This window comes from Onychomys torridus, chromosome 8 (genome assembly GCF_903995425.1).
Source record: "Onychomys torridus chromosome 8, mOncTor1.1, whole genome shotgun sequence".
In the NCBI taxonomy this organism is placed as follows: Eukaryota; Metazoa; Chordata; class Mammalia; order Rodentia; family Cricetidae; genus Onychomys; species Onychomys torridus.
The window spans coordinates 50,492,625-50,519,239 of record NC_050450.1 but is presented as its reverse complement, the minus strand read 5'-3'; the positions used below and the strand labels follow the sequence as shown (position 1 = coordinate 50,519,239).

The window sequence follows — 26,615 nt, the reverse complement described above, 5'->3', positions numbered from 1 at the left end:
AGCTGTATCTGTGAGTCTGAATGAGGAAGGTTAGTTTCTTACATTATTGCTCTTAGTAAAATGACCTGATTTTATCATTCAAAATGTTTACATTTTGCTGTTCTGGCAGTTTTAGAATAGAATGTGCATCATGAGCCATATGGAAATGGCTGGTAACTGGGGAGAAGTGGTAGGAAGATATGTGTGTTTATTTTGACATTTAACAAAATAGATAATGGTTAAGCTGTAAAGGACAAGCCATGAAGATTAATCAGGCTTTTCTCCTACATGTGGGTATTGATGGATGCAAGGTTAAAGGTTCGTAGATCAACCTCAAAAACTGTCATGATTTTAAGAACAAGGGGGGTTGACTGGGCAAGGAAATACCAAATACACTTATGAAATTATACGTAGTAAATGCAAACACTGAATCAGCAGTAGCCCCGGAGTACAACCTAAACTCCTGCATTTTCTACCCCAGCAGGCCTGGAAAATCTCCAGAGAGGAGTCACATCTCATCAGAGCCCTATGAGCCCATCTCCCCACCCCAGGTGCCTGCTGTGCATGAGAAGCAGGAGAGCATGTTGCTCTTGTCCCAGAGAGGGGCGGAGCCTGCCGAGCAGAGGTGGGTATGCTATGCCTAAGACTTTCCTCTTTGTGGTCTTTCTACCAGACTAGGACTCGTGGGAGAACATCTAAGAGTATTTTCCCCATGAGCTAATAGTACTAGATGTTATTCAAAGCATCACATTAAACAAGTTAGAGAAACTTCATCATTACTCCTGCAAGTTACTCCCTCTAGACTCTTTGGGCAGCAGGTGGTGGTGGTTCAGCCAGCATTTGAGTGCGCATCCTATATTAAGTGTTGCGGACTGTACAGACTGCCTTATAGATTTTCCTCTCTCCTCACTCTAACCCTGACTCTGACCTGAGTGACTAACTGTCCTGTTTCACTGATCCGTACCTCACCAGAGTAGGTGGACTAAGACACATTGAGGAAAGCACTCAGTCACTAGCATGGCATTTTTGTTCCAAAACCAGGCTTACAAAGTGTAGTTGGAGTTTTTCTGTCTGGCCCAGTCAGGACAAATCTCTCTTACCCGCCAGTCCTACAGTCGCTCAGACCCAACCAAGAAAGCACACAGAAACTTACATTGTTTACAAACTGTATGGCCATGGCAGGCTTTTTGTTATCTACTTTTTATTTTAAATTAACCCATTTCTGTTAGTCTATACTTTGCCACATGGCCTGTGGCTTACCAGTGTCTTTACATGTTGCTTTCCATGGCAGCGGCTGGCGGTGTCTCTCCCCAGTCTCCTACTTCCCACAATTCTCTCCTCTCTTGTCCCGCCTATACTTCCTGCCTGGCCACTGGCCAATCAGAACTTTATTTACACAGAGCAATATCCACAGCAACAAAGCTCCATTTCCTGCTGGATTCCCTTGTATTCTCTGTTGACAGTCACACTGTTTTCTTGGCATTAACACCCTTTAATGCCAAGGGCCAAATACATGAATTGATGGTGGCCAAGGCTGGTAGGGAGAAGAGAGTGCAGTTTTAAAATAGGTCTTTCTAATTCTAGGCTGCTGATGAATTTCTGAGAATTAGTTTACATATTTGTAGGCAACATAATACATGTTATTACCTTCAATGAAATGAAGGAGAAAATCATTATATATATTCATGTTTTCCTAAATTGAATTTTTATGCACAGGGACCATGTGTTCTTTTTGTCTTTCTTCAGTGTTTTTGTGTTTAAGTGGTGAATGAATTCATAACGACTAGATAGTGTTGTCAACAATACGTTCTGTTGCCATCTGATAGGGAAGTTTATTAAACTTTGAGTATAGGAAGCTACCAGTGAAATATGAAATTCTTTGTATTAAAACTCAGTTCCTCTGTTGTTTATCTTAAAATGAATGATTATAATAGGCAATTTTATGTAGATACTGCAGCTGTTTTGCTGAAGTCCAACTGCTTGGCTAGATATGAGCCTTTGTTATTTTACAGGTAGGTGTGTTATTAGTCACAACTAGTGTACTTAAAGAGAATGTCGCTAGTATGTTCCTAGCTTATATAACCATAGTTTGTGCTTAACTTGATAAGCTCTTTCCAATTTTCCAATTAATACTTTGCCATTTTATTCCTTAAGAATTTGTGCTGTAGATTATTAACCAGGCATGTTGGCACACACCTATAATCCCAGCACTGGGGAGGCAGAGGCAGGCACATCTCTGTGGGTTCCAGGCCAGCCTGGGCTACAGAGCTCCAGAGCTCACAGCTACATAGTCTCAAAAAACCCTGCCTCAAAAAACCAATAAATAAATACATAAATAAACTATGCTGTATCATCTTCATTCTAATCTGAATTTTGCTCTTTTATCTTTCAGAGCCAAAAAGCATTTGACTATTTATTTCTTAAGGAGTTTATGGTCACATGCTTTTTCCTAGGCTGGTAGCAAACACAGAATGGGGAAGCAGTAGTTTCCTGAGTACTCTATGCCTGTTATTAAAAGGATGTTCCCAGGGTTAGGAGTGCAGGAGTCTAACAGACTGAACTGTATTCCTGACAGGAGTGAGTCTCGATCACCAGGAAGTATGAGCTACTTGCCTTCATTCTTCACCAAGCTTGAAAGCACATCACCCATGGTTAAATCAAAGAAGCAGGAAATTTTTCGTAAGTTGAACTCCTCTGGTGGAGGTGACTCTGATATGGGTAAGTGGGATTTCTTTCATGAACCCCAAATAAAACATGCATTAACAATGCTATCTCCAACGTTGCCTTTTTTATAATCCTGAGTTTGAAGGTTTTTATAGAGCACCTTGATCTATACAATGTCGGCAAATTCACAAATAGGTCCTTCTTAGGAAACAGGAACGTCTTCCATCCATCCATTTTCATGGGGAACTAATGCTGGGTCTAGGGCACATTTTTCTTTACATGTGACTAAATTAGTTCTATGTAGGTTTCTACTGATGTCTGTGTCTTGTTTAAAGCCCATTTGTTTTACTTTCATCTATTTGAGCCATCTCCACATAACATTTCTTCAGATATTTGAAAAGCTGGTTTTTCATGAGTCTTGCCTCTCAGTCCTGTTTTAGCAATCATTCTTCAGGTTCTTGTTCTAAGTATATTATCTCAATTCATTTATCTTTTGAAAGTCTTCTGAGTACCTCAAATAAATGATACTATAAACTTATCATTTATAACTTTAGTGTAAGAATATCTTTCCATTAGCAACCTGAACAGCTAAGTAGCACAACACTGTGCCGAACAACAGAGGTTAAGGTGTCAGTGCGCTACTCTGAAGCCACTTCTTCCTTGCTGTTTGGGGAACTACTAGTTCTGGATATTGGACAGGGTGATTTGTAGTTGCTTCGTCCTGGATGTCTTCTAAGTTAACCAGGACCGGACCGGAATCTCAAGGGTCTCAGTGCAGTCATGTGGCATAGAGATGCAACTATGACAAACTAATTGTAGCAAAAGATTAAGTAGCATTTATTGTGCACATTACATGTGATTATCTTCATTTTATAAATGAGAAAGGAAATTTAGTCAGAGATTAATAACTGATGAAGGTTATTAACCCAAGAAGTAACAGGGCTGGAACTCCAACCAAGCATTCCAACCTGAATCTTGGCTTCCATCGATGTACCCTCTAACAGTTCAGGACTCACAGTACTCAGTCCCCAAGGTTGTTCCGAAATGTCTCTGTATACTGTACAGCAGACCCTTGCTTTCCTCCGGGCTGATGTGCTTGCTCTCAGCATTGCTGCTGTACTATCATTTGCACGTCTTCTGCTACCAGCTAGTTTTATTGTTTCCCAAGACAGGGTTTCTCTATGTAACAGCCCTGGCTGTCCTAGAACTCGCTCTGTAGACCAGGCTGGCCTTGAACTCACAGAGATCCACCTGCCTCTGCCTCCCAAGTGTTGGGATTAAAGGCGTGAGCCGCCATAACTTGGTAGCCAGTCTTATTAACCAGTGATAGAGAATCTAGAGAGACATGTCTCTGATCTATGATTTGCTAGTATCCTGACCCTGTGAAAAGAAATTCTAGGCTCTAAAGCTGAACTGCCAGACAGGTGTGTAATTACATCTCTATCACTTGTGATTAATATTCATTGCATGCTACTCTCTATTGAATGGTTCACTCATGGTGAACCTATTCTATCTCTAAATTGTTAGATGTAACTTTCCTCCCTTCTCTTTGTCTTGGCGCAATAAATACAGACATATTATAGGAAAGTGAGCGGTAACTCCCAAGAGTAGAAGGGTTTCACGACAGGAATACCCTGGATTCTCCTTCTTAAGTGGCAGAAAACTGTAGCATGCCGACCAGAACTGTCAGAGTGACTAAGCTTACCTACCCCATCATTAGAAACACTACCTACCATTATAGGCCTTTGATCTCTGGTCCTCAACAGTTACCTCTAGTCTTCAAAACTCACCAACAGAACGTATCACTGCTCTCCTGTACAGTCTCTTAACTTAGATATACCTTTCTAAGCATACAGACACACAGGCCGAGGGCTAGCAGGTTGTCGGGGACCATTTTCACCCTCTAGTTTTGTCTTGACTGAGCATGCTGAGAGTTCATGAAGACTACCCGATAGCTTTTCCTTTGATGGGATTTTCACACTGTCCTCAGCAAACTGGTCATTCAGCAGGCATTTACTAAACTGAGGTCTATGTTGATTGGGTGAGGGAGTGTCACAAGTGTTTTGTAAAAGTTACCCAATAGGAGAGAGTGTGCTGGAGTTTTAAGGCCAAAACTAACAAAATTGTGTTAAACTCTGGAGTTATTTTCTGTTTCATTTTGTGTATGGGTGTTTTTGCCTACATGTATACCACATGTGCAATGCCCACAAGGGACAGAAGAGGATGCTGTATCCCCTGAGGCTGGAGGTACAGCTGGCTTTACAGTCATGGATGCTGGAAATCAAACCTACATCCTCTGGAAGAGCACTTAATCACTGAGCCATCTGTCCAGCCCCAAGAACCTGGGATTTTTTGTTTGTTTGTTTGTTATTGTAAGAGCTCTGACTATAGAAAAAGGAATTTATATTAAAGAACCAGTGGTTCTAGGGCACCATTGACTCCTTACTGGGAAATAGAGCTGAAAACCCGAAAGCCACCAAGCCAAGAAAACTGCTTCGACTCAATATCTCCATGTTTTCCTGTAGGACAGAAGAGTGGCATTGTTCTTAAGCACTCACTTCACTGGTGGCTTCCCAGGGGTGACAGGGTGCCGCCTCCTGACTTGGCAGAGTTAGCCCTCAGATTGGGTTTCCTCAGCTCAGCCTGGCACTTGTTTTCTTCAGGGCTCTCAACACCTTTTCCCTGGAACACTAATTTTTAGGGCATTAAAACTGAATTTCATACAGAAAACCTTTGAATTTGTGTCTGAAGTACAGCCTTTTCTTGTTTTTTTTTTTTCTTTCTTTCTTTTTTTTTTTTTTTTTTTGAGACAGTGTTTCCCTGTGTAACAGCCCTGGCTGTCCTGGAACTCACTTTGTAGACCAGGCTGGCCTCAAAACTCAGAGATCCTCCTAAGTGCTGGGATTCAGAGTGAGTGCCACCACCATCTGGCCCAGCTTTATTTTATCTAGCGTGTATTACTGGGTCTTTTCTAACATCTACTCTGCTCCCCACAGGAAGGTCCTGCTCTTCATAACCAGATAACTTCAATCTATTCCTTTCTTGTCTTCCTCGGTTAAGTCAGGTCGCAGGTGCCTTCTTCCCCATCATTTATAAACAACTGTCACATCGCCTGTAAGACAAGGAGGCCTCACACTGCACCATGACTGTGAGGGCTTATTCATATGCAAATTATAAGGCTCTGGGGATTTAGAAAATGGGAGTTTGAGGCCAGCCTGGTCTACATAAAGTTCTAGGACAGTAAGAGCTACACAAGACCCTATCTATATTTTTAAAAACATGTAGAAAATGGCCTTTTACTAAGTTGCCACGTCATTCTGATCTATGTATTTTTGGTTATGAGCCTAGCCTTTAACGGCTGAGCCATCTCTCCAGCCCCATTCTGATCTATATATGAAAGCAGAACACATAACTGTAAGCTCAAGTGAAGGGAGAGCCACATTCTGAGTGTTTGGTACTAGAATTTTTTTACATTCATTACATTCGTCTGAATTTTTGAGACATGGTCTCTGGCACAGAGATCCTCCTGCCTCTGCCCACCAAGTGCTGAGCTTACATGTGCCACCACATCCTCTCTCATGGGGCCAACTTGTATTGTTTTTTATTCTCTTATGGTTCACTGAGTAAGTTCTCCAAACTGTTATTTCAGGCTGACTTTGCCCACCGTGTCACATATCTCTGGAAGTCAGACTGCCTGTAGTTGCTATTCTACAGTCCTGATGTTAGTGCCAACCTCCCCCCACCCCCACCAAGTCAGTTGTCAACTGCTCTGATCAAGAATGGTAATTTCTAGGCACATATGCTCTTCATTAATGGTTCTAATCCTTAGTCAAGTCTATCCTCCCATAGTGTACAGTGCTCAGGTATCATTATTCAGGTACCTTCTTACTTCCAAAATTGTTTTTTCCTTTGAACATTCTCAGCAGCAAATAAGTGATAGAAACTTGTGTCTCCAGGTTCCTTCTGGCACAAAATGGTGGTTTTCATTTCATTTTTTATTGCAAATTATTAATTGTATAGTTACCGGGATTTAATGATGGATCATGGCAGAATTTTTTTTTTACCCAGGGAATATCCTCAGTACAAAAAGCTTCCACTTAGCCCTGGTAGCAAGTTGCTTCCACAGTATCCATCCACTGAGGTGGCTTTTAAACACTCTCAGACTTGACTATTGGTACTTTTCAGGCGTGTCTGAAGTCCAACCCTTCATCCCTACGAAACCTGGATTTCTGTTCTGCCAATGACTTTTTCCTGTTTGCTTTGCCCTCAGCAATGTAACATCTCTTCCTCTTTTGTGAATTATCTTGTGTTTTGGGTTTTCTATCTGACCTGATTTTTTCTTAATAGCCTCTCTGCCCTAAGAAAGGCAGAGGTATTTTCATTTCATTTCCACATAATAAGTGAAATGTAGAAAATCAAAGGGTTAACTTTATTCTAGAATTTGAGTCTTTGTATCATGATTATCTCATCTCAATTAACCTAAAGATTTGTTTGAATACAGCAGCTGCGCAGCCAGGAACTGAGATCTTCAATCTGCCCGCAGTTACTACATCAGGTAAGAGCCCTAAGTACGTGCTAACGAGTGAGCACAACAGAGGTGGTAGGGGATCTCATGAGTACTGCACTGCACCACGAAGGTCCTCAGCATCATGCCAGTGTCGTGACTGCCGCACAAGTCCAGGGTTTCTTTCTTGTTCCCCTTGCTGTGATCTGCCTCAGAAACAAGCAGCGTACACTACCTTGTCTCTCCAGGTGCAGTTAGCTCAAGAAGCCATTCTTTTGCTGATCCTGCCAGTAACCTTGGTCTAGAAGACATCATTAGAAAGGCTCTCATGGGAAGTTTCGATGATAAAGTTGAAGATCATGGTGTTGTCATGCCCCAACCTGTGGGAATTGTGCCTGGTAGTGCCAGCACCTCAGTTGTGACCAGCAGTGAGACTCGGAGAGATGAAGGGGACCCATCGCCTCATTCAGGTAAGGTTTTTACCTCAGTGTTCTGATGGATCACTGAGAACTCCTGTGCTGGAAGAGGGTTTTGGATCCACTAGAACTGCAGCTACAGAAGGTTGTAAACCGCCATGTGGGTGCTGGGAATTGAACCTGGGGCCCTGGGCAAGAGTAACAAGTAACAAGTGCTCTTATTAACCACTGCACCATCTCTCCAGCCCCAGTGTGTTGTTTGCTATGTCAGTTACTATTCTGATAAATAGGACCAAATCTCAATATAGCTACAAAATACAGAAAGACCACAGAAAGGGATTAAAAACCCCACATTGCCCCATTTGGTGGCAAAGGCATGGGCCACCAATGCTGCCCACCTGGGCTTGATCCCTAGTTCCAGCAGGACAGAAGGAAGAACTGATACCTGCATCCCTACCCGACACATCTCAGACAAGAGAATTTTTTTTTTTAAGATTTGTTTGAACCCACAGAGCTATTGGATGAATAGCAATTACTCAAGTTTTTGGCAAACACAAGATATGTATTTAGTGTGAGATCATCTACAACCTATGAATCAAACTAACAACAAAACAAAACTCCTTAGGAACACTGTGCTTTCAGTGTTTACAGGTTATCTCTTATGGTTCGTGTTTTCTGTTTTCAGGTAAAAATCTTTATGGTTAAGGAAAGGGTTAAAACAATGTTTGGTGTTTGCTTTTCCCTGCCCTATACTTACACATAGTAACTTTGAAAACAGTGTCAACTTAACTGTTCTAGAAAGTGAAGCCTTAATTCTGCTCTTCTCATTTTTACTGCTTGTATATGTCTGTGTTTTATAAGATCACTTGGCAACTATTAGGAAGTTAAAATGATACTGGTTGTTTACAACTGGGGTAGGAGAAAACTGCTGGGGCTGAGAGAAAACAATGTGCTAAGTGATGTGGGTTCTTTAGATAGTTTGTCATAGAACCCAGTCATGTGTATTCCAGTGCTGTGAACTTTGGGGGGAAATAGAGCGAGCCAGTGAGACTTGCGGAGTAGAAGGCATGCTGCAGCCTGTCCTGTACACACTTGAGTGGCCTAAGTCCTCCATTTACTTCTTTTAAATTGAGGTCGGGGAGAAGGAAGCAGATGTTTATTTCCATTACCCACACTCTTAAGTTTATAGGATGCTGTGCCCTAACCCCTCCTTAAAAGACATAGTGCATCTTTAGTTGAGCACAGGATCTGGATTTCATGCTACCACTGTGTTTCACTTGGCATTATATAATCAGCATTTTGGTAGGCTTTGTTGCTGTCACTGAGAATTATTTATCAGTAGTTAATATAGTAACTTGAATTTCACTTTTAGGAGTATGCAAACCAAAGCTGATCAACAAATCAAACAGCCGGAAGTCTAAATCTCCTATTCCTGGGCAAAGCTACTTAGGAACTGAACGACCTTCTTCGGTCTCCTCTGTACATTCAGAAGGTGATTACCACAGGCAGACACCAGGATGGGCCTGGGAAGACAGGCCCTCTTCCACAGGTGGGGAGTGTTGAGGAGCCTCATTTAACTGATAGATTAAATGTCATTTTTATGTCAGTGCTTTGCTAATATTACTTGCTTTTGAATAGATGTTATGGTTTGGGCAAGAACTGTATTTAGTTTTCTTTTTTTTGAGTCAAGGTTTCTCTGTATCCTTGGCTGTCTTGGAATTCACTCTATAGACCAGGTTGGCCTCCCAAAACTCAAAGAGATCTGCCTGCTTCTGCCTCCCGAATGTTGGGATTAAAGGCATGTACCACCACTTCCCCGCAAAATTGTAGTTTTCTCTATCATTACCTGGCCCTACTTTCCACGAGAGATTTTATGTTTATGTGATCCATACATCCACTACGCTGGTTGGTAACCAGTGTTTGAAGTACCTCTGGTTTCAGCTTTGCCATGGACAAGCCCAGATGAATGGTCACCTGGAGTGAATTGCCAAAACTAGGTGAAGTGTAATGTTTTAACAAAAGCCATCCTGTCTGTAGGTTTTCATCTCCACAATGTCTCACGTGCATGTGTGCTTTTAATCACATAATTATAGGGTCAGTGAGATGATGAAATGGCTTTATTGTAAAGTAACTGCAGGCCTAATGTTCTAAGTTCAATTCACCCACATAAACATTTAGGAAGAATCATCTCCCCAAAGTCGACCTTTGACCTCCATCCACATGTCATGGCACAAGCATGCCGACACCATACACAATACAAACAAGAAATTAGATGTCATTTCAAAAATAATCATTTTTTGATTAAGACTGGCATATCTGCGGTAGATTTTAAGAGTTTCAGAGAACTGTATTTCCCCCTGTGGGTTCCCTGTATGCCTAACAATTTTATAGTTCTTAAACGTGTACACTTCAAGGCTTTTGCCTTTTAATCCTCTGTGGCATGTGTGAATGTGTATGTACTGGTAATGTCTTAGAGAAGCATACACACATTAGCGGAGGTTAGTGTGTGTCAGGGTACTTTGTAACCTTCCTCGTCCCCTTCCTCCCCTGCCCATGCCCTTTCCCCCTTCCCTTCCCCCAGTGGTTTTCTTACCTCATTACTTTACTTTAGGGAAGGAGTTTTTTTAGACCAGAAGAGGACTTAAACCAAAGTTAACAAAGTTACTAGTATGGTAACTCCTAATTAGAGCTTTATACTTCGATTCCTAGTGGAGAAGCATGAAGTAATATCACAGACTTATCCCTACCCAGGTGGTTATTTGTCTTATCCTTTTTAGAATTAAACTGATCACTGGCCTTTCCTTGCCATTCTGTTTTCAAGGCATCACAAGACCATTTTACTGGAATACCTCTGCCCTGTTCCACCCTGTAAACACTGCATTAGATGCTAATGACACTAGATATCTAATTTTCCTTTTGTCAGGATCTACCCAGTTCCCTTACAACCCTCTGACCATGCGGATGCTCAGCAGTACACCACCAACACCCATCTCGTGTGCCCCCTCTGCCATCAGCCAAGCAGCTCCCCATCAACAGAACCGCATCTGGGAGCGGGAGCCTGCCCCGCTGCTCTCAGCACAGTATGAGACCCTATCGGATAGTGATGACTGACCTGCGCACAGGAGCGAGCTCCGGCTTTGCTTTTAATTGTGGATTGAAAAAGAAGTTCTGCTCTCCTGTGATTTGTGCCCAGAGACTTCTCAGAGGAGCCAGGGCCACAGGTGAAGAAGAAATGATGTAAATTCAATTGGAAAATCAAATGGGAAAAAACAAAACAAACAAAAAACCTGCCTCTCATACAGGCAATTCAATGGATTATAACAATCGAAGGTTGGAGTGTAGAGTTTTTTAAAAGTGGACAATTCCTGTTCTTACATCTGTTTGTAAAGAAAACCATGATGTCTTTAAATCACTCTTCTGTAAATAGATGACTTTTTTGCAGTGTATCCCCTTGCTGTAGTATCTGGTGTACTTACTTAAATTTAAATCAGCACATCAACATTGGGGGTCATTTTTTAAAATTCTTTGTCTATCTTTTTAACCCCAGCCTTCTAAACAACCTCAGGTGGCACAGTTATACAGTACTGGCTGTCATGGGCATTGTACTTTTGTTTCCACTAAATTCAACTTTCCTGGTACTGTTTAGATCTTGTGAAAATGTTTAGGTTTTAATACATACCCTGTCATACAGCCTGAATGAGGTCTAAATGCAGGAGCAACAGAACTGTCATGTGAGTCTCCAGTGCGGGCTTTACTTTCTTCATTAGTAGCACTGAAAAAAATATTACTGCATGGGTATGTTATAGTTCAGTTGTAAAGTTTAAAGGCTTATTTGAGGCAGACCTCAATGTTTATGCACACTGGTAATTTAACCCTGCCCCCAAGTATCCTTCTGCATATGATGCAGCCCAACAAAGCTTCTGTTCTGAAATAAATTTGACTATCCTGTCCATAGCTACAGTCTATCATTTGTGACCCAAGAGTCTTCATGTCCCAGGTTTCAAACAAGAAACACACTCACGCTTTTCTTTAGTTTGATACATATCTGGCTGAGTTAAAAAGATAACAATCTGTACAAAACTGTGGTCTTCCAGGCTTGTTTTATGCTGCATCCTCAACTAACCACTGAATATAGTCCTTTTCTATCTCTACGTCAGTGCCCACTCTACTGGGTTCTTCCTGTAGAAGCAAAGTGTTGCCAAGGTGCAAGTAATTTAAAGACTGAATTTAAACTAAGTATGGTACTGGAAGATGACTTTTTTTTATTAAGAACTGCTTGCTGTGTTTTTAAGATTGACTTTCACACAGCTTTATCTTGATGTTCAGGCTTCTGCTGCTGCACAGATACTTAGCGGTTTGGGGAAGTGTCAGTGAGAAGTGGAAGGGAGAAGGTCACAGACTTTCCAGGAGACTAGAACTTGTAGAACGCAAGTCCCTAGAGCCATGCCTGAGCCCCCCCCTTAGCATTTGAACCACTGGTTTCGAATCCCCCCCCCTTTTTTTTATTATAGATGAAGACACAGGCTCAAATTTGCCCATATGCCTTAGCAAGTTAACAAAGACAGACATTTGAGATCTTAAGATAAACTTTAGCCATGCATGGTAGCACACACCTTTAATCTCAGCAATTGGAAGGCACACCACTAAATGTACAAGGCTAGCCTGGATTACAAGATGAGTTCTGGGCCCAGCCACGGCTACACAGTGAGATAGAATTCTTATCACTTGTAAAGTTTACAAGTGTCCAAAGTGTACTTTTACAATAGTCATAAACATAATGAAGACTAAGTGTTTGGTTAAGTTCACTGCTGAAAGCCTCCCACCCCCCCCCCCTGCCAAGTTGCAGTAACAGCCTAGAACTTAGTAAATCATCTTGCCAACTGGCCCAAAAGATGACCACGACGACTGGCCCTACGGTTGGGTTCACTTTAGGGCAGATCAGCCTAGCTTGCTCCATGCGCACCACAACATGAAATCCAGCATCATTGCTTAGTTCAAAACTAGAACAAGATCCTCACAGAGTTTACCTAGAGAGGTGGAGGTATGCCTTACCGTGATACTAAGGAGGAAGGAAGCAAGCACTGAGATGATGAAGTCAGCTACAAATCAAGGTGTAGCATTTTGTGGGCCAACACTATATCTGTAACACATGCACATACAGCTAAATCAAGGTCTTCCAGTAGAGGTAATATTCTGACAACTTTCCAGTCTATTTAGTGAGAAATTTTATACTACACTTTAAATTTTCATATGCTGTGATTTTGTCTTACATACATTTATTCCCTGAAAACTCCAGTAACATGGTGTAGTTCAAAACTTTAATATGAAATTAAATGTAAATTGTTTAAAGTTGTAATCAGTAAAAGGCGATCAGTCCCTCTGTCTCACTGCCTTTTTTTATACCAGTGCAAAAGAACTCTCCTGGGAACATGCACATCAGACATCTATCTGAAAACTGCAGCTTCCCCAGCCACAGGACCATGAGGTGAATCACTACGAAGGCTTCAAAATCCTAAGACTTTACTTTTGCTAACTCTGGAATTATGAAACAGTAAAACATTCTCAAAGCAAGAGGTGATTGAAATCTTATCTCTTGTTATTCTTGGTTAATGGGTCAACACTTGGTTAGCTAGGGAGTGAGTGGTAAATGCACAACACACAACTCTGGTTTAATTCCAAGGTTTGGACCTCAGGGTTTTCCTTTTAGTAACTCAGTCCATTACTTTTCTATGATTCAAAGATTATTAGAATACATACAATATTACATAGTCTCTAGTTTATTATGAAGATTCTCCCAGTACAAACATGAACCAAAAGTCCATTGGCCAGTCCTACTCACGTCTCCCACCTCCACGAAATGCCAACACCACCAGTGTTTCTTCATGACACCCAGAAAAATTGTCTTTTCTCTCAGGGAAATGGCCATCTGCCAGGTTGCAAAGATAAAAGCATCCATCCGTGTATTTTGTATGTATGTACTCTGAGGCAGGGATAATTTTTTTTTTTTTCAACATTACAGTGGATTCATTTTAAGTCATCAGATAAAGAATCTAATTGGTTTCCCACTTCACGTGTAAATACAGAGATTGCAAAGTAAGAAGCCAGAGCTAAGTAGGATCCAGGTCAGCAGTTTCACACTGCTAATGGTACACATCAGTGCTGTCAGCATTAGTACTGGGTTCAGCTTGACTCCACTAGATGATTGTGACTGTAAAGGAAGCCCAAAGCTCAGACAGCACTGATGAGAGGCTTCCTTCTTTCAGCCACTGCTGTGTTTAGTAGTTACATGTAACCAGGAGACTAAGGGCCCAACTTCCACTTCAGAAGCTAACGCTCCATACTGCGGCCAACTAGAATTCTCATTTCCCCCATCTCATTAAATCTCACAATGCTTCAATAAAAGACTGTAAGAGAACTTACCAAATCCTTCTGTGCCTTCAAACAAGTAACTTGTTTGCCAGAAATGGATAGAGAAGAGAAAGTATGAACCAAAATCTTACAGAAGGTGTAATGACCACACCGTGGACAACTTGGCCACTTCATCTACAGTTTCCTCAGACCAGGCCGGATGGCCCCTCAATGCTGCACTGGAAAGCATCACTTACTTCACACCAAGCCCTTATAAGTCACAGTCAGTACAGGGTGAAAGCTGCTGCAGCTTTACAAACAGAAGTACGGCCAGGCACAGTGCACCAGCACTTGGGGGACCGAGGCAGGAGGACTCCAAGTTGGAGGCCAACACCTCATCTCAAAGTAAACTAAATTTAAAAACAAACGTGGCAGTGTATACAACTTGTCCTTCACGGAGGCTGAGTTGAAGAAAGCTGAATTTCAACAATGATTCACATCTCTGCTTAAGGTCCAGACACTGAAGAACAGTCACTCCTTTGGGCTACCAGAAATGACCCTCTTCAACAAAATGAACTTAAAGAGCTTAACAAAATTAAGTCAGAAGTGTACTTTTTCTCGACAGCTCAGCCAGTTCTTCCCTGATGTGCTGCACAGACGCCTCATCTCTCCTCAGCTCTGCTTGCCGCAATGCTTCCTGGTAGACCTCCTTTGCTTGTGTATATCGTTCTAGAATAACCCAAAGAAGGGGAGAAGAAAATGTGTTTTCAAAATGACTGAAGAGAAACCCCTACTAGAGAGGGTATGTGTCTGCTTCACTGGGTGCCTGGTGAATGACATCTAGTGCTGTTTCGTCATTCCTACTTGACAGCTGGTTTCAAGATGAACTTGGGCTAAGTGCCAGCTCTAAGGAACTTAGTGCTGTGGAACCACTAATGCCCTTGAAAGATTTCACAATTGTGGTGCATGCAATAGAGGCTTATAAACCCAGGTTTATGGAAACATCAGGTAAAACCCTGAGTAATATGGAACAGCAGGAAATAGTATTGTATCATGTTGAGGCTTCAGAGCACTGAGGAATTTACCTGTGAAAACAATTTAAGAATCTGCAAAGCACTACAGAGATAAGAACTTATCACTGCAAAGTATTCTCTACCTTCACATGGTTGTGTAGATATGGAAAGTGTATGGATTTAGCAAAATAGTCCATTAACACACATGCATTTTCTGTCCTGATTTAGCCAGCCTTTTAGAGCAGTGGTTCTCAACCTCCCTAGTGCTGTGATCCTTAGTTCCTCATGTTGTGGTGACCTGAACCACGAAACTACTTTCATTTCTTTACCACTTCATAACTAATTTTGCTACTGTTTCGAGTTGTGATATAAAATGTCTGTTTTCCGATGGTCTCCGGTGATTTGCGCCCTCCCAAACCATTTCACTTCAAAGCCCAGCAATGCCCTTCTGAGAAAGCAGTCCTTTCAGCTCTACCTACCTCTGTGTGTCAAGATGGCAGCCAGATTGCTGAGCACCATGTGCAGCTCAGGATGATTTATCTCTCTTGCCAGATCTGACGCCCTCTGCATATACATGTAGGCATCATCAAAGCGTCCCTGTGCATCCAGAGTAGTAGCCAAGTCACTCATCAGCACAATGGTCTAGAAGAAAGAGCAGCTTTTTCTTTACAAATACACCTACACAGAACATTAACCTGATGTTTGTTACTGCACACACACATCTTCATTAGGATTCCACAAAATTAGAGGGCGAACTGAAGGAATCTGTTGATCCACACTGTACTGCAGACAATGTCAGATCCACACTATGGCCAGTAATGATGAAGCCTCAGAATGGGAACAGGATATTCTGCTCTAGACGTTATGGAGTTAGAAGCACGGGTGAGAAGCCAGCATTCTGAGTGCTTTGTACACCTCACAGCATTACAACAGCATTCCTGCCATGATCCTGAGCATCACTGAGAAGAAACAGATCACCTGCATTGGGGGGGAGTGTCTCTTTAAGACTTTGAAAAAGAGAGAAGGAGCTGGTGCTCTAATTCAGGTTTGCTTCTTACTGTGACATGCCATTCAGGCTCTCAGAATTAAGTCCTAAATATTCCATGTTCGGTCTTGTCTGTTTTATATGGTGGGCTGCAGGCATTCAGATGATCTCAATTCAGTGTTTAGCATTCTAACAAGGCTTTGTTTTGTCTGCTTTGAAAAATCATACAAAATAGCCGGGCAGTGCTGGCGCACGCCTTTAATCCCAGCACTTGGGAGGCAGTGACAGGCGAGTCTCTAAATTCAAGGCCAGCATGGTCTACATATAAAGTGAGTTCCAGGAAAGGTGCAAAACTACACAGAGAAACCCTGTCTTGAAAAACCAAAACAAACAAACAAAAAAATCAGACAAAATTCCGTGATAGAGGATTTAAAAGTTGTTTAAGAACTATGGCCATGGATCAGTGGTAGAGCCCTTGCCTTGAATTTATGAGGCCCCAGATTTAATCCCTAGTCCTGTCAAAAAGAAAACAAGCAATTTTTAAGTCCCTATTTCACCACCCAGTTACCCAGGAGGCAAAGACACTCACATTAACATTTACTTAGAAGGTTCTGACTGGTATGGTAGACAGCTCTATAATGCAGTGGTTATGGTGTTGCTTCTAACTGGTGTGTGGAGATTCAGGTCAGTGGTAGAGCACCTGCCTAGTCCCCAGCTCGGGGAGACACTGAGTTAGACCTGCTTTGTACAAAGAAGACTACTGTATAAACCACGACTCATGTAAAAGGGTCTAGGCAGAGCCAGTGACTAATCAGCAATCTCAAGCCCTTCCTTGAAACAAGTAGTAAGTAGTTGGGGACTTGAAAGCTGGTGGAAAGAAAATGAGCAGACCGTGTAAACCTTTGTACCCTCACATGCAGTTCAGCCTGGCCACTCCCATAACTGATACTAGGCTAGGCAAGCTCTCTACCACCGAAATAGACCCAGCCCTTTGTCCTTTTTTCCTTTTCACAAGGGACCTAACTTGGCCAGGCAGCCTTGAACCTGTGACCTTAAGGCCCATCTTCAGAGTACCTGCACCACCAGCCCTGGCTTTATCCATATTGTTCCTCAGAACTGCCTTCCTCCTTTACCTGTGGGTGTCTTTCTCCTTGTATTCCTTGACAAATCTGCAGGGCTTTTTCATACATCCTCTGTGCCTGTGATAGATGCCCAGAGAACAGCAAGTAGCGTGCACAAGAGTCTAAGGACATGCCAAGGAGGAGGTAGGTATTGGCTTTCTCTTCCACTAAGAAAAGAAGAAAAGCATCGTGAGAATGCAACACTATTGACAAGGGTGAGAAAAGCAGATAATCGACCTCTTTGTTGTGGCCACCAGGTTCTACTGAATGCTTCAGGTCACTTAGCTAAACTCCTAACTATAGGACACTGTTTGGATGGTCCAATTAAATGACAAAAAAAAAAAAAAAAAAAAAAAAAAAAAAAGGCAATTTTCACCAGAAATCATGGAACACTTGACCCATTTTGAGTAGATTAAAGAATTCACAGATCAATTCAAATATTGAATATTTTAAATTGGAAACTAGTAATCAGAAAAGATAGTGGCACACACCTTTAATTCCAGCACGAGAGAGGCAGAGGCAGGAAGATCTCTGTGAGTTAAGGCCAGCCTGGTCTATATAGTGAGTTCCAGGACAGCCAAAGTTATGTAAAGACCCTGTGTCAGAACAATCACCAAAAGAAAGGAAGGAAGGAGGGAAGGAGGAAAGGAGGGAGGGAGGGAGGGAGGGAGGAAGAAAGAAAGACAGGAAGACAGGAAGGAAGAAAGAATACCATAAAAGAACTCCCAAAAAATAATGAAAAGGCTTCTCTGCCTGCTGGCAAGAGAAAACTTCACACAAGGTACAAAAATGGCTTAAAATTTTTTTTAATTACACTTATTATAAGGAGCTATGTGCTTGTAATAACAGCACAAGCATGTGGGTTAACAGAAACTTGTGGGAATGGCTTTTCTCCTTTTATTCTGTGAGTTCCAGGGATTAAACCAAGTCTTCAAGCAAGAAAAAAATTGTAATTGTTTTTATTTATGTATATAGGTGTTCTGCATGCATGTGTATGTCTGTGCATCACATGCATGCCTGGGGCCTCCAGAGACCAGAAGATCCTCAGGAGCTAGAGTTATAGACATTTGGGTGCTGGGAATGGAACCCAGGTCCTCTGAAAGAGCAGACAGGGCTCTTAACCATGGAGCCAGCATATTTATTTTTCCAAACTTTAATTATATCTTCCATTTATTATTTCTAATCACAGAAAAACATATGCTACTTAAAGCCAGTATATAAAGAAACCAAGATTTGTTATAGAACCCTATTCTTTTTTGTTTGTTTGTTTTTTCGATACAGGGTTGCCCTGTGTAGCTTTGCACCTTTCCTGAAACTCACTTTGTAGACCAGGCTGGCCTCAAACTCACAGAGATCCACCTGCCTCTGCCTCCCCGAGTGCTGGGATTAAAGTAAAGGTATGTGCCACCACCGCCTGGCTAGAACCCTATTCTTAAAATACAAGAAAAGGGAATTCTCAAATTCCCAGGTACAAGAACAGCTCAGTACATGTACTACATTAGCATAGAGAGTGGGTTAAACAGGAACCTGAGGAAGTGCTACAGCACAACACAGTCCTTCCCCAGGCCCCACCCCAACCCTGTGGCAGTTTGAATGTAATTGGCCCCCATAAGCTCATAGGGAGGGGCACTATTAGGAGGTGTGGCTTTGTTGGAGGAAGTATGTCACAGTGGAGGTAGACTTTGAGGTCTCCTATGCTCAGGCCATGCCCAGCGTCTCAGTTAACTTCCTGTTGCCTGTGTATCAAGATGTAGAACTCTCAGCTCCTTCTCTAGCACCATGTCTGCCTGCCATGTCCCACCATGACGATAATGGATTGAACATCTGAACTGTGAGTGCACAACCCAGTTAACTGTTTTCCTTTATAAGAGTTGCTGTGGTCATGGTGTCTCTTCACAGCAACAGAAACTTTAAGACATATTCAGGGGAACACAGCAAAGTCTACAGAACTAAAGCTGTTTGGCTACCAGGAACATCCTGAAATTTCTGCTATATTGAAACTTTCCTTATTCAACAAAGGTCATCTTCAGCACTTCCTAGAACACAATGGTAGACTCAAATTTAAGGTGTTTATTTCCAAGAAAATGACTGATAATTGGGGACCTTTCTGCTGGGCAGAGCTGAGCTCCCAAAGACCACAAATAGAAAGCATGGGAGCCCAGTTTCTGTTGCCCCTACAAATGGTCTGAATATCTATGAATCCAGAAATTAAGGCCTTCTAATTTGTACAAAATGGAGAGCCAGACCTGAAACCCTCACATCATACACAGCATACCCCACATGTACAATGCAAGTATCTACACAGTGCAGATATATCACTAACATACTGGTGAATGTCCACTGTGTCTTTCCTCCACTGGAAAGTCAGCTCCCCAAGGTTATGACTCTGTAACTACAGCTCAAAGTCTAACAGAGTGGCTGGCTCCTAATTTCTTTAGTAATTGGTTTGTTGAGTAAACAAATGAAAAGAATTAAAAACAAGGGTTCTGAAGTGAATATGGAAGGTACAATAAAGTTTATCAATTATAATTTACAGAATTTAAAAACATTAACACCACTATAAAAATGCAGCCATTACAAATCAGTAAGAAAATGATAAGTTACAAGGCAGACCTAGGCAAACTGACTGTAAGGTTGGGGTTCTCCATCTCATGTCATATTGAAAAGCAAACCAGACTACTGAGAAAGAGAAGCAGGAGATAAGGCTAGAGGCCAAACCCAGTCTGCCAGCTGCTACGAAGGACCATCAAGGGAACCCCATGGCTGTTGGCAGAACAGGTGCCTATTATGTAACAGAACCGGGGAAGGACACATTATTTTCACATGGTCATTGCTGGCTTCCAATATTATCCCTTTGAGAAAGGGATCTATCAAATAAATACTCAGTAACAGCTAAATTACGTTTCATAATCAAAACATACCATGTAGACACACTTTGAAGGTAAGAGATCCCCAGCACTACAGAGCTGCAGAGTTCTGCTAAAGGACCTCAGCCCAGGACATGGACAGCACCGAAACCAGTCAGATCTAGATGTCCACTTCTGTCCTACCAAATCTTCACTTTTTGTTTGCATTTAATGGGCACGTTCTCACAAAGCATCACAGAATAAAAGCCCAGACTTCAACCCAGGGTGATTAAACATATATTAGCAAATCTTTATTTTTAAAGCAGAGTTTTCTACTTGTATTCCTTCCCCCTCCCTGATTTTGGCATAAAACACTGAGTGAAGGTAACTCACTAGCTGGCTGCAGGCTTATGCTTGCTATTTTCTGACTGGGAAAGGGAGTTTTATTTTGTGAACCCATCCCTTCAGCATTCTCTTTTGAAACAGGGTCTCCCTTTACATTGCCTAGTCCTATGCACCTTCCTGAACTCAAGTGAGGGACCCCCCTACCTCCGCCTCCTGGAGTTCTAGAACTATTGGGTGTCTGTGATCCTTCTCATGAGCTAACTGCACTCACTAAAAGCATCCAGCCAGTTCTACAAAAGATGTTCTTTTGACCAAGTCTAACTTATTTCAGATGTTCTAAATCAGCAGTTTTCAACCTGTGGGTTACGACCCCTTGGGGGTTGTCAAAGGATCCTTTCACAGGGGTCACCTAAGACCACTGGGGAAAAAAAAAGATTATGTTATGAATTATAAATACATCATGATTCATAACAGTAACAGAATTATAGCTATGAAGCAGCAAAGAAAATAATTTTATGGTTGGGGGGGTCACACAACATGAAGGTATTGAAGGGTTGTAGCATTAGGAAGGTTGAGAACCACCGATCTAAATGGTCAGGCTTGACTATTTAAACCAAAAGAAACATTAAGTAAACATTACAGCCCTCCCTAGTAACACTGTGACTTTGCTGTCAAGTACTGATAGCCCTTTTCAAAAGAGAAAACCCTATCTTTTTTTAATGGCTTGTCTGGAACTTTACCATTTTAAAAATAAACATTTTACTGTTCTAAAAATAAACTAAACTAGGTAAAATATCTGAGAGAAGTATCTGAGTTTAACATAGTAAATGATTTTAAACAAGACACAAAACTCAAACTACAAAGGAAAATGTCCTAACATTCTATTAATACTCAAATTTTAATCTCTATACGTCAGATGGTATACATAACTCATAAGGTACTCAAGTTCATAACTCTCACAAGCCATTAGGAAAAATAACCTTGCCAGGTGGTGGCAGCACATACTTTTAATCTTAGCACACAGGAGGCAGAGGCAGGCAGATCTCTGTGAGTTCGAGGCCAGCCTGGTCTTTAGAGCAAGTTCCACAGTAGCCAGGGCTACAGAGAAACCTTATCTCAAGGGAAAAAAAAAAAAAAAAAGAAAGAAAGAAAGAAAGAAAGAAAGAAAGAAAGAAAGAAAGAAAAAAGGAAGGAAGGGAAGGGAAGGAAAGGAGGAAGGAAGGAAGGGAAGGGAAGGAAAGGAGGAAGGAAGGAAGGAAGGAAGGAAGGAAGGAAGGAAGGAAGGAAGAAAGAAAGAAAGAAAGAAAGAAAGAAAGAAAACTCCAGCCATCAAGATAACCCAATGGGTAAAGTGCTTGCATACAAACCTGACAATCTGAGTGTGGACCCCAGTGTAGGGTGGAAAGGGCCAAGGAAAAACACCCTGACCATGACTTGACACCAGGGCTTAAAATCCCTGAGCTTGCCCCAGAGTCAGGCTACAGAATCCCACCAATCCCTGAGCTTGTCCCAGAATCAGACTACAAAAACCCACCAATCCCAAGCCACCCTGGACAACCTCCCCACCTTAAAAAAAAATAATAATAATAATAATAAAAAAAATCCATGTAAGCTCTGTACCCTGTTCAGTCTGCTGCTGCCTCTCACCCTAGAGAGGAGGCCACCCTCCTGGATCCTTCCTTCCCAGTAAAATCTGTTTGAGTGAAGTTTGTTGTGCAGCTGACACTTTTGCTGGGGAAACTTTTCCCTAGTGGAGCAGAAATCTAACACTTCCCCTGAGCGGAGCTGTAACAACTTTGCCAGGGAACCTTTCCTTGGAACAGGGCTGCAAGCTGCTATGCTTACAGTGACTGTGGTACTCCTTGGCTCCTGGCTGCCAGGACACCTCTCCAATCTGAGCAGCTATGTTTACATGTGATGGCCCTCGTGGATAGGCTCCTGGGCCTGTGCTCCCCATTGTGGTCCGAGCTGCACTGGCACCCTATCCCTCATCTCCACTCGACCTGCAACAGACTCACCTTCCAGCTTACTGGTGATCTTGGCCAAGCTGAGGCATCCAGACCTATAAATACCCTACATCTTGGCATGGGGGTCTCCTCAAAAACCCTCCCCAATGGCTCCAGCCTCTCCTTAAGGCCATCTAGGCAGCCCTTCTCCCTCTCAAAGCTAAAACAGGGCACAGCCTCCTCCTCCATGAAGCCTGCCCTCCCTCTCTAGTCCTGAAGGGGCTGACCTTCCCCCAGCTTATTCTCTCCCTCAGCCACTTTCTGCTCCTCCCTCTAAGAACCTCCCCGTCCCCAGCTACTCCTTTCTCTCCTCCCCACACCTGTGCTGGCACCCTTACCAAACACCCCTACAATTCTTTCTTTGCACGAAACCCCAACAGGCCCTGATGCCAATACCCCTTTCCTTGCTTACTGCCTCCTTCTCAACCTCAGATCTTACAACTGGAAACAACAGAATCCCTCTTTCTCTGAGAATCCCTTTCAGAGTATCTTCTTTATTCATCAGACCACTTGGGATGGTTGACAACAGCTCCTCCAGACCCTCTTTACCTCTGAGGAATGAGAGCGCATCATCTGAGAAGTCAGGAAACAGGTCCCTGGTCGCCATGGCCCCCCACTGTTCACCTGGCCACTCTTGACTCAGTATTCCCTTTGATTCGTTCTGACTGGGACCCTAATTCCATCTCTGGCAAGGAGTATCTCCAGATCTACCACCAGGCTCTATTGGTGGGGGAGGTAGGTCTCAGGGATGCTGCCAGGAAACCCACTAATTTGTTAAGTTTAACCAAGTTATCCAGGAGCCATCAGAATCAACCCCTTCAGTTTTTTTAGAGTGCCTTATGGAAGCTTAGAGGTTATATATTACCATCTACCCTGAGGCAGAAGAAATCCAATGGGCAATTAACATTGCTTTTGTGATTCAAACATCCCCTGACATTCGGGGAAAAAAAATTAAAAATTGAAGAGTTTGAAGGAAAATTGCTTTCAGAATTAGTTGAAATGGTGGCATCAGTCTACAATAATCGTGAACTGGTAGAAGACTGCCAAGGTAAAAGGATGGCCCAAGTCATGTTGGACTCATGGCCGATGGCACTTCAGCCAATAACCAACCTCACCACAGGGCCAACACCCCACAGGACCAACAACCTTGAAGCCACAAAAGTAGGCCCCCAATGGATATTTGTTTCTATTGCCACAAGCTCAGCCACTGGAAATACAACTATCCAGAGCTTTAGTCGAGAATCCAATGGTGCCAAGGTCCTTGACCCATCACAAGCTAAGACTGTTAGGGCTCAGTTCCCTTCCTCTTGCCCAGATAACTTTAAAGGTGGAAGGATAACCTATTGATTTTTCTGGCAGACATGGGCACTAACTTCTTGGTTCTTTTACAGTGCAATTCAAAGGACCCTTGATAAAGAAAAAGCCACTGTCAAGAAGGCATCCAAATCTAAGGCATATCTTTTGACCAAGGGGCAGGCTGTAGGTTTGTGTAAAGGGACCTTTATATATTCCTTTTTGGTCATTCCTGAATGCCCATATCCCCTATTAGGATGAGATCTCCACAAGCTTGGAGCCCACATCATCTTCCAGGACAACCAAGCTTCAATAAAACTGTCTCCAATGCCCCAACAATGACCAAAGTAACATTACCCCTTCACCAAGAATACCTGCTGGCATTGGCTCCTTGCCAGCCAAAAGGAAAAGACCAATCACCCTCCTGTCTCAACTCATAAAAGAAATTCCACGAGTATGAGCAGAAACCAACCTACCAGGGTTGGCCCAACATCAGACCCCTGTATGAGTCCAACTGAAGGTGGATGCAATGCCCATATGGGTCCTCCAATACCCTATTTCTCCTGAGGCCCATAAAGGAAACAAAATGCACATTGACAGGCTTAAGGAAGGAATCCTGGTCCCATTAATTACCATGGAACCCCCCCCCCCCACACACACACACACACACACTGCCTGTCCAAAAGCCTCACATAGGGGACTTCAGAACAGTCCAGGGCTTATGAGAGATAAACCGGAGGGTGGAGGACATCCATCCCAAAGTGCCTAACCCATATAACATCTTGAGCCCGCTGCCCCCAAACCACACAATTTACACAGTCTTATCTCAAAGATGCTTTTTTCAGCAAATCACTGGCCCCAGCCAGCCAGCCTGTGCTCGCCTTTGAATGGAGAGCCTCAGAGAACAGATTTAATGGACAGCTGACCTAGACAAGACTACCATAAGGCTTTAAGAACTTCCCCACCAGTTTTGATGAGGCTCTCCACCAGGACTTAGCCGAGTTCTGGAAAAAAAAAAAAAAAATACCCCAAGGTCAGTCTCCTCCAATATGTAGATGACCTTCTAATTGCAGCAAAAGGAGAAGAGGAATGTCTTAACGTGATTACCCACCTCCTCCAGACCATGAACCAGCTAAGTTAAGGTGTCTGCTACAAAAGCACAACTCTACACCTAACAGGTAGAATATCAGGTGTCAGCTAAAAGATGGATAGCATTGGCTGTCAATAGCTTAAACCAAGACCATAACCAACATACCCCAATCCACAACCAAAAGCCAAGTAAGGGAATTCCTGGGTTCGGTGGGATATTGCCACCTCTGGACTCTGTGGTTTGCAGAAATAGCCGCCCCCTCTATGAATTCACCAGAGGAGAAGGTCCCTGTGAACTGTGGCCGACCTATCTAGAAGACTGGACACCACAGCCCGGGGTTGGCCCCCAGGCCTACAAATTATCGTGCCCATGGTCCTACTAGTCAAGAACACTGACAGAGTTACCACGGGCTCAACTCTAGCCATCACCCCTCACCCCCATTCAACTGAGACTGTGCTTACAGGCCTCCAGGCCCTTGGATGACCGATGACCAACACCCAAATGACTCATTATCAAGCCCTCTATTAGACTCTCTTTGGGTCTTCTTCAACAGTTTTCTGCCTTAAATCCTGCCAGGACACAACATGATTTTTTGGGAGATCCTGGCTCAAACCTAGCGGGTATGGCAGGACCTGAGGATGAGCCACAGCCAGAGGTTGATCTGGAGATATTCCCAGAGGGAAGCAGCCACATAACACAAGGCAAATGCCACATGGGAGCAGCCAATTGTCACACTGGACAACGTCCTATGGCAGAGTGCCCTTCTACCCAGCATGCCAGCACAAAAGGCGGAGGTGATGTCACTCACTAAAACCCTGCTTCTGGGGAAGGGTAAAGCTGTCAATACTTCCGTCCATAGCAGGCATGCCTTTGCCACAGTTCACATCCATGGGGCCATATATCCTTACCCAGAATGGGGACTCCTGACAACTAAGGTAAAGACTACTAAAAACAAGCAAGACATTTTGAACCTCCTCTAGGCCCTTCAAGTCCTTCATAAAGTGGCAAATATCCATTGCCCAGGTCATCAAGGACAGACAAAGGAGGCAATGGGAAACAAAAAGTAGATGAGGCTGCCGACAAGCAGCAAAAAAGACCTTCACTGAATCAGGGATGTCCTGACCTTAATGTCTACCTTGCCCAGGTAGACAACATGAGCCCGAGGTCGAAGAGACCTGGAGATAGACCAAAAAGTGGGTGTCAAGAGGGAAAATGGAGAAAGACAGCTGATGGTCACTTGATACTGCCCAGATCTACAGGTAGATGGTTGGTCCTACAGCTCCACCAAGGGACACTAGCAAAGGACAGCTGCTACTTAGTCACACCTATTTTATCCCTTAGTTAACTAGTCTTTTACAGGATATTACCACCAACCGCCTTGCCTGTCTTGCCAACAAACCAATGCCAAAACTCACAAAGAAACAGGACAAGGTAAAAGAGAAAAGGGTTATAGCTCCTGGCAGGTTTTGGGAAATCGACTTCACCAAGGTAGGGCACAGCAGGTCCGGCTTTAAATGTTATGGTTGATATATTCTCTGGCTAGATTGAAGCATTTCCTACTAAAAAGGAAACTGCCCTAACAGTGGCTAAAAAGCTATTAGAAGAGATTGTCCCCTGATTTGGGATGCCCATGGCCCTGGGGTCCAATAACAGCCCTTCCTTTGTTACTCAGGTTACTCAGGGCATTGCTAAGATGTTGGAGACTGGAAACTTCATTGTGCTTACAGACCAACAAAGCTCAGGTCAGATAGAAAGGATGAATAGAACCCTACAAGAAACCTTGACCAAACTGACCCTGAAGACTGGTACAGACTGGACCATGTTCCTTCCCATGGACCTACTTAGGGCCCATAACACTCCCCACCTTTTCAGACTAACACCTTTTGAAATCCTTTATGGGAGACCGCCCCCTCACAATCCCATTTTGTGCCAAGAGGCTCTAGCTGACAGTTCTAACCACCACCTGCTTCGGCTTATCTAGGCTCTCCACACCTCCCATCAACGA

At 43.0% G+C, this 26,615-nt stretch overlaps 2 protein-coding genes across 24 annotated transcripts in view; one reads left to right on the top strand and one right to left on the bottom strand.

Moving 5' to 3' along the window:
* Ncor1 (nuclear receptor corepressor 1) overlaps positions 1 to 12,945 on the top strand; it is a 154,348-nt gene extending 141,403 nt beyond the window's left edge. For 21 of the 23 annotated variants that reach the window (XM_036196488.1, XM_036196485.1, XM_036196487.1 and 18 more), the window contains 6 exons: positions 461 to 604; positions 2,555 to 2,697; positions 7,145 to 7,198; positions 7,396 to 7,617; positions 8,936 to 9,112; positions 10,487 to 12,945. In XM_036196488.1, the coding sequence (XP_036052381.1) occupies positions 461 to 604; positions 2,555 to 2,697; positions 7,145 to 7,198; positions 7,396 to 7,617; positions 8,936 to 9,112; positions 10,487 to 10,674 (928 nt within the window). In that variant the 3' untranslated portion in view covers positions 10,675 to 12,945. The remainder of the gene's footprint in view (positions 1 to 460; positions 605 to 2,554; positions 2,698 to 7,144; positions 7,199 to 7,395; positions 7,618 to 8,935; positions 9,113 to 10,486) is intronic. The other 2 variants (XM_036196491.1, XM_036196493.1) reach the window with 2 other exon arrangements.
* Ttc19 (tetratricopeptide repeat domain 19) overlaps positions 12,147 to 26,615 on the bottom strand; it is a 36,787-nt gene continuing 22,318 nt past the window's right edge. Inside the window, 3 exon segments of the mRNA XM_036196507.1 lie at positions 12,147 to 14,640; positions 15,404 to 15,566; positions 17,043 to 17,197. Of these exon segments, the coding sequence (XP_036052400.1) occupies positions 14,507 to 14,640; positions 15,404 to 15,566; positions 17,043 to 17,197 (452 nt within the window). The 3' untranslated portion in view covers positions 12,147 to 14,506.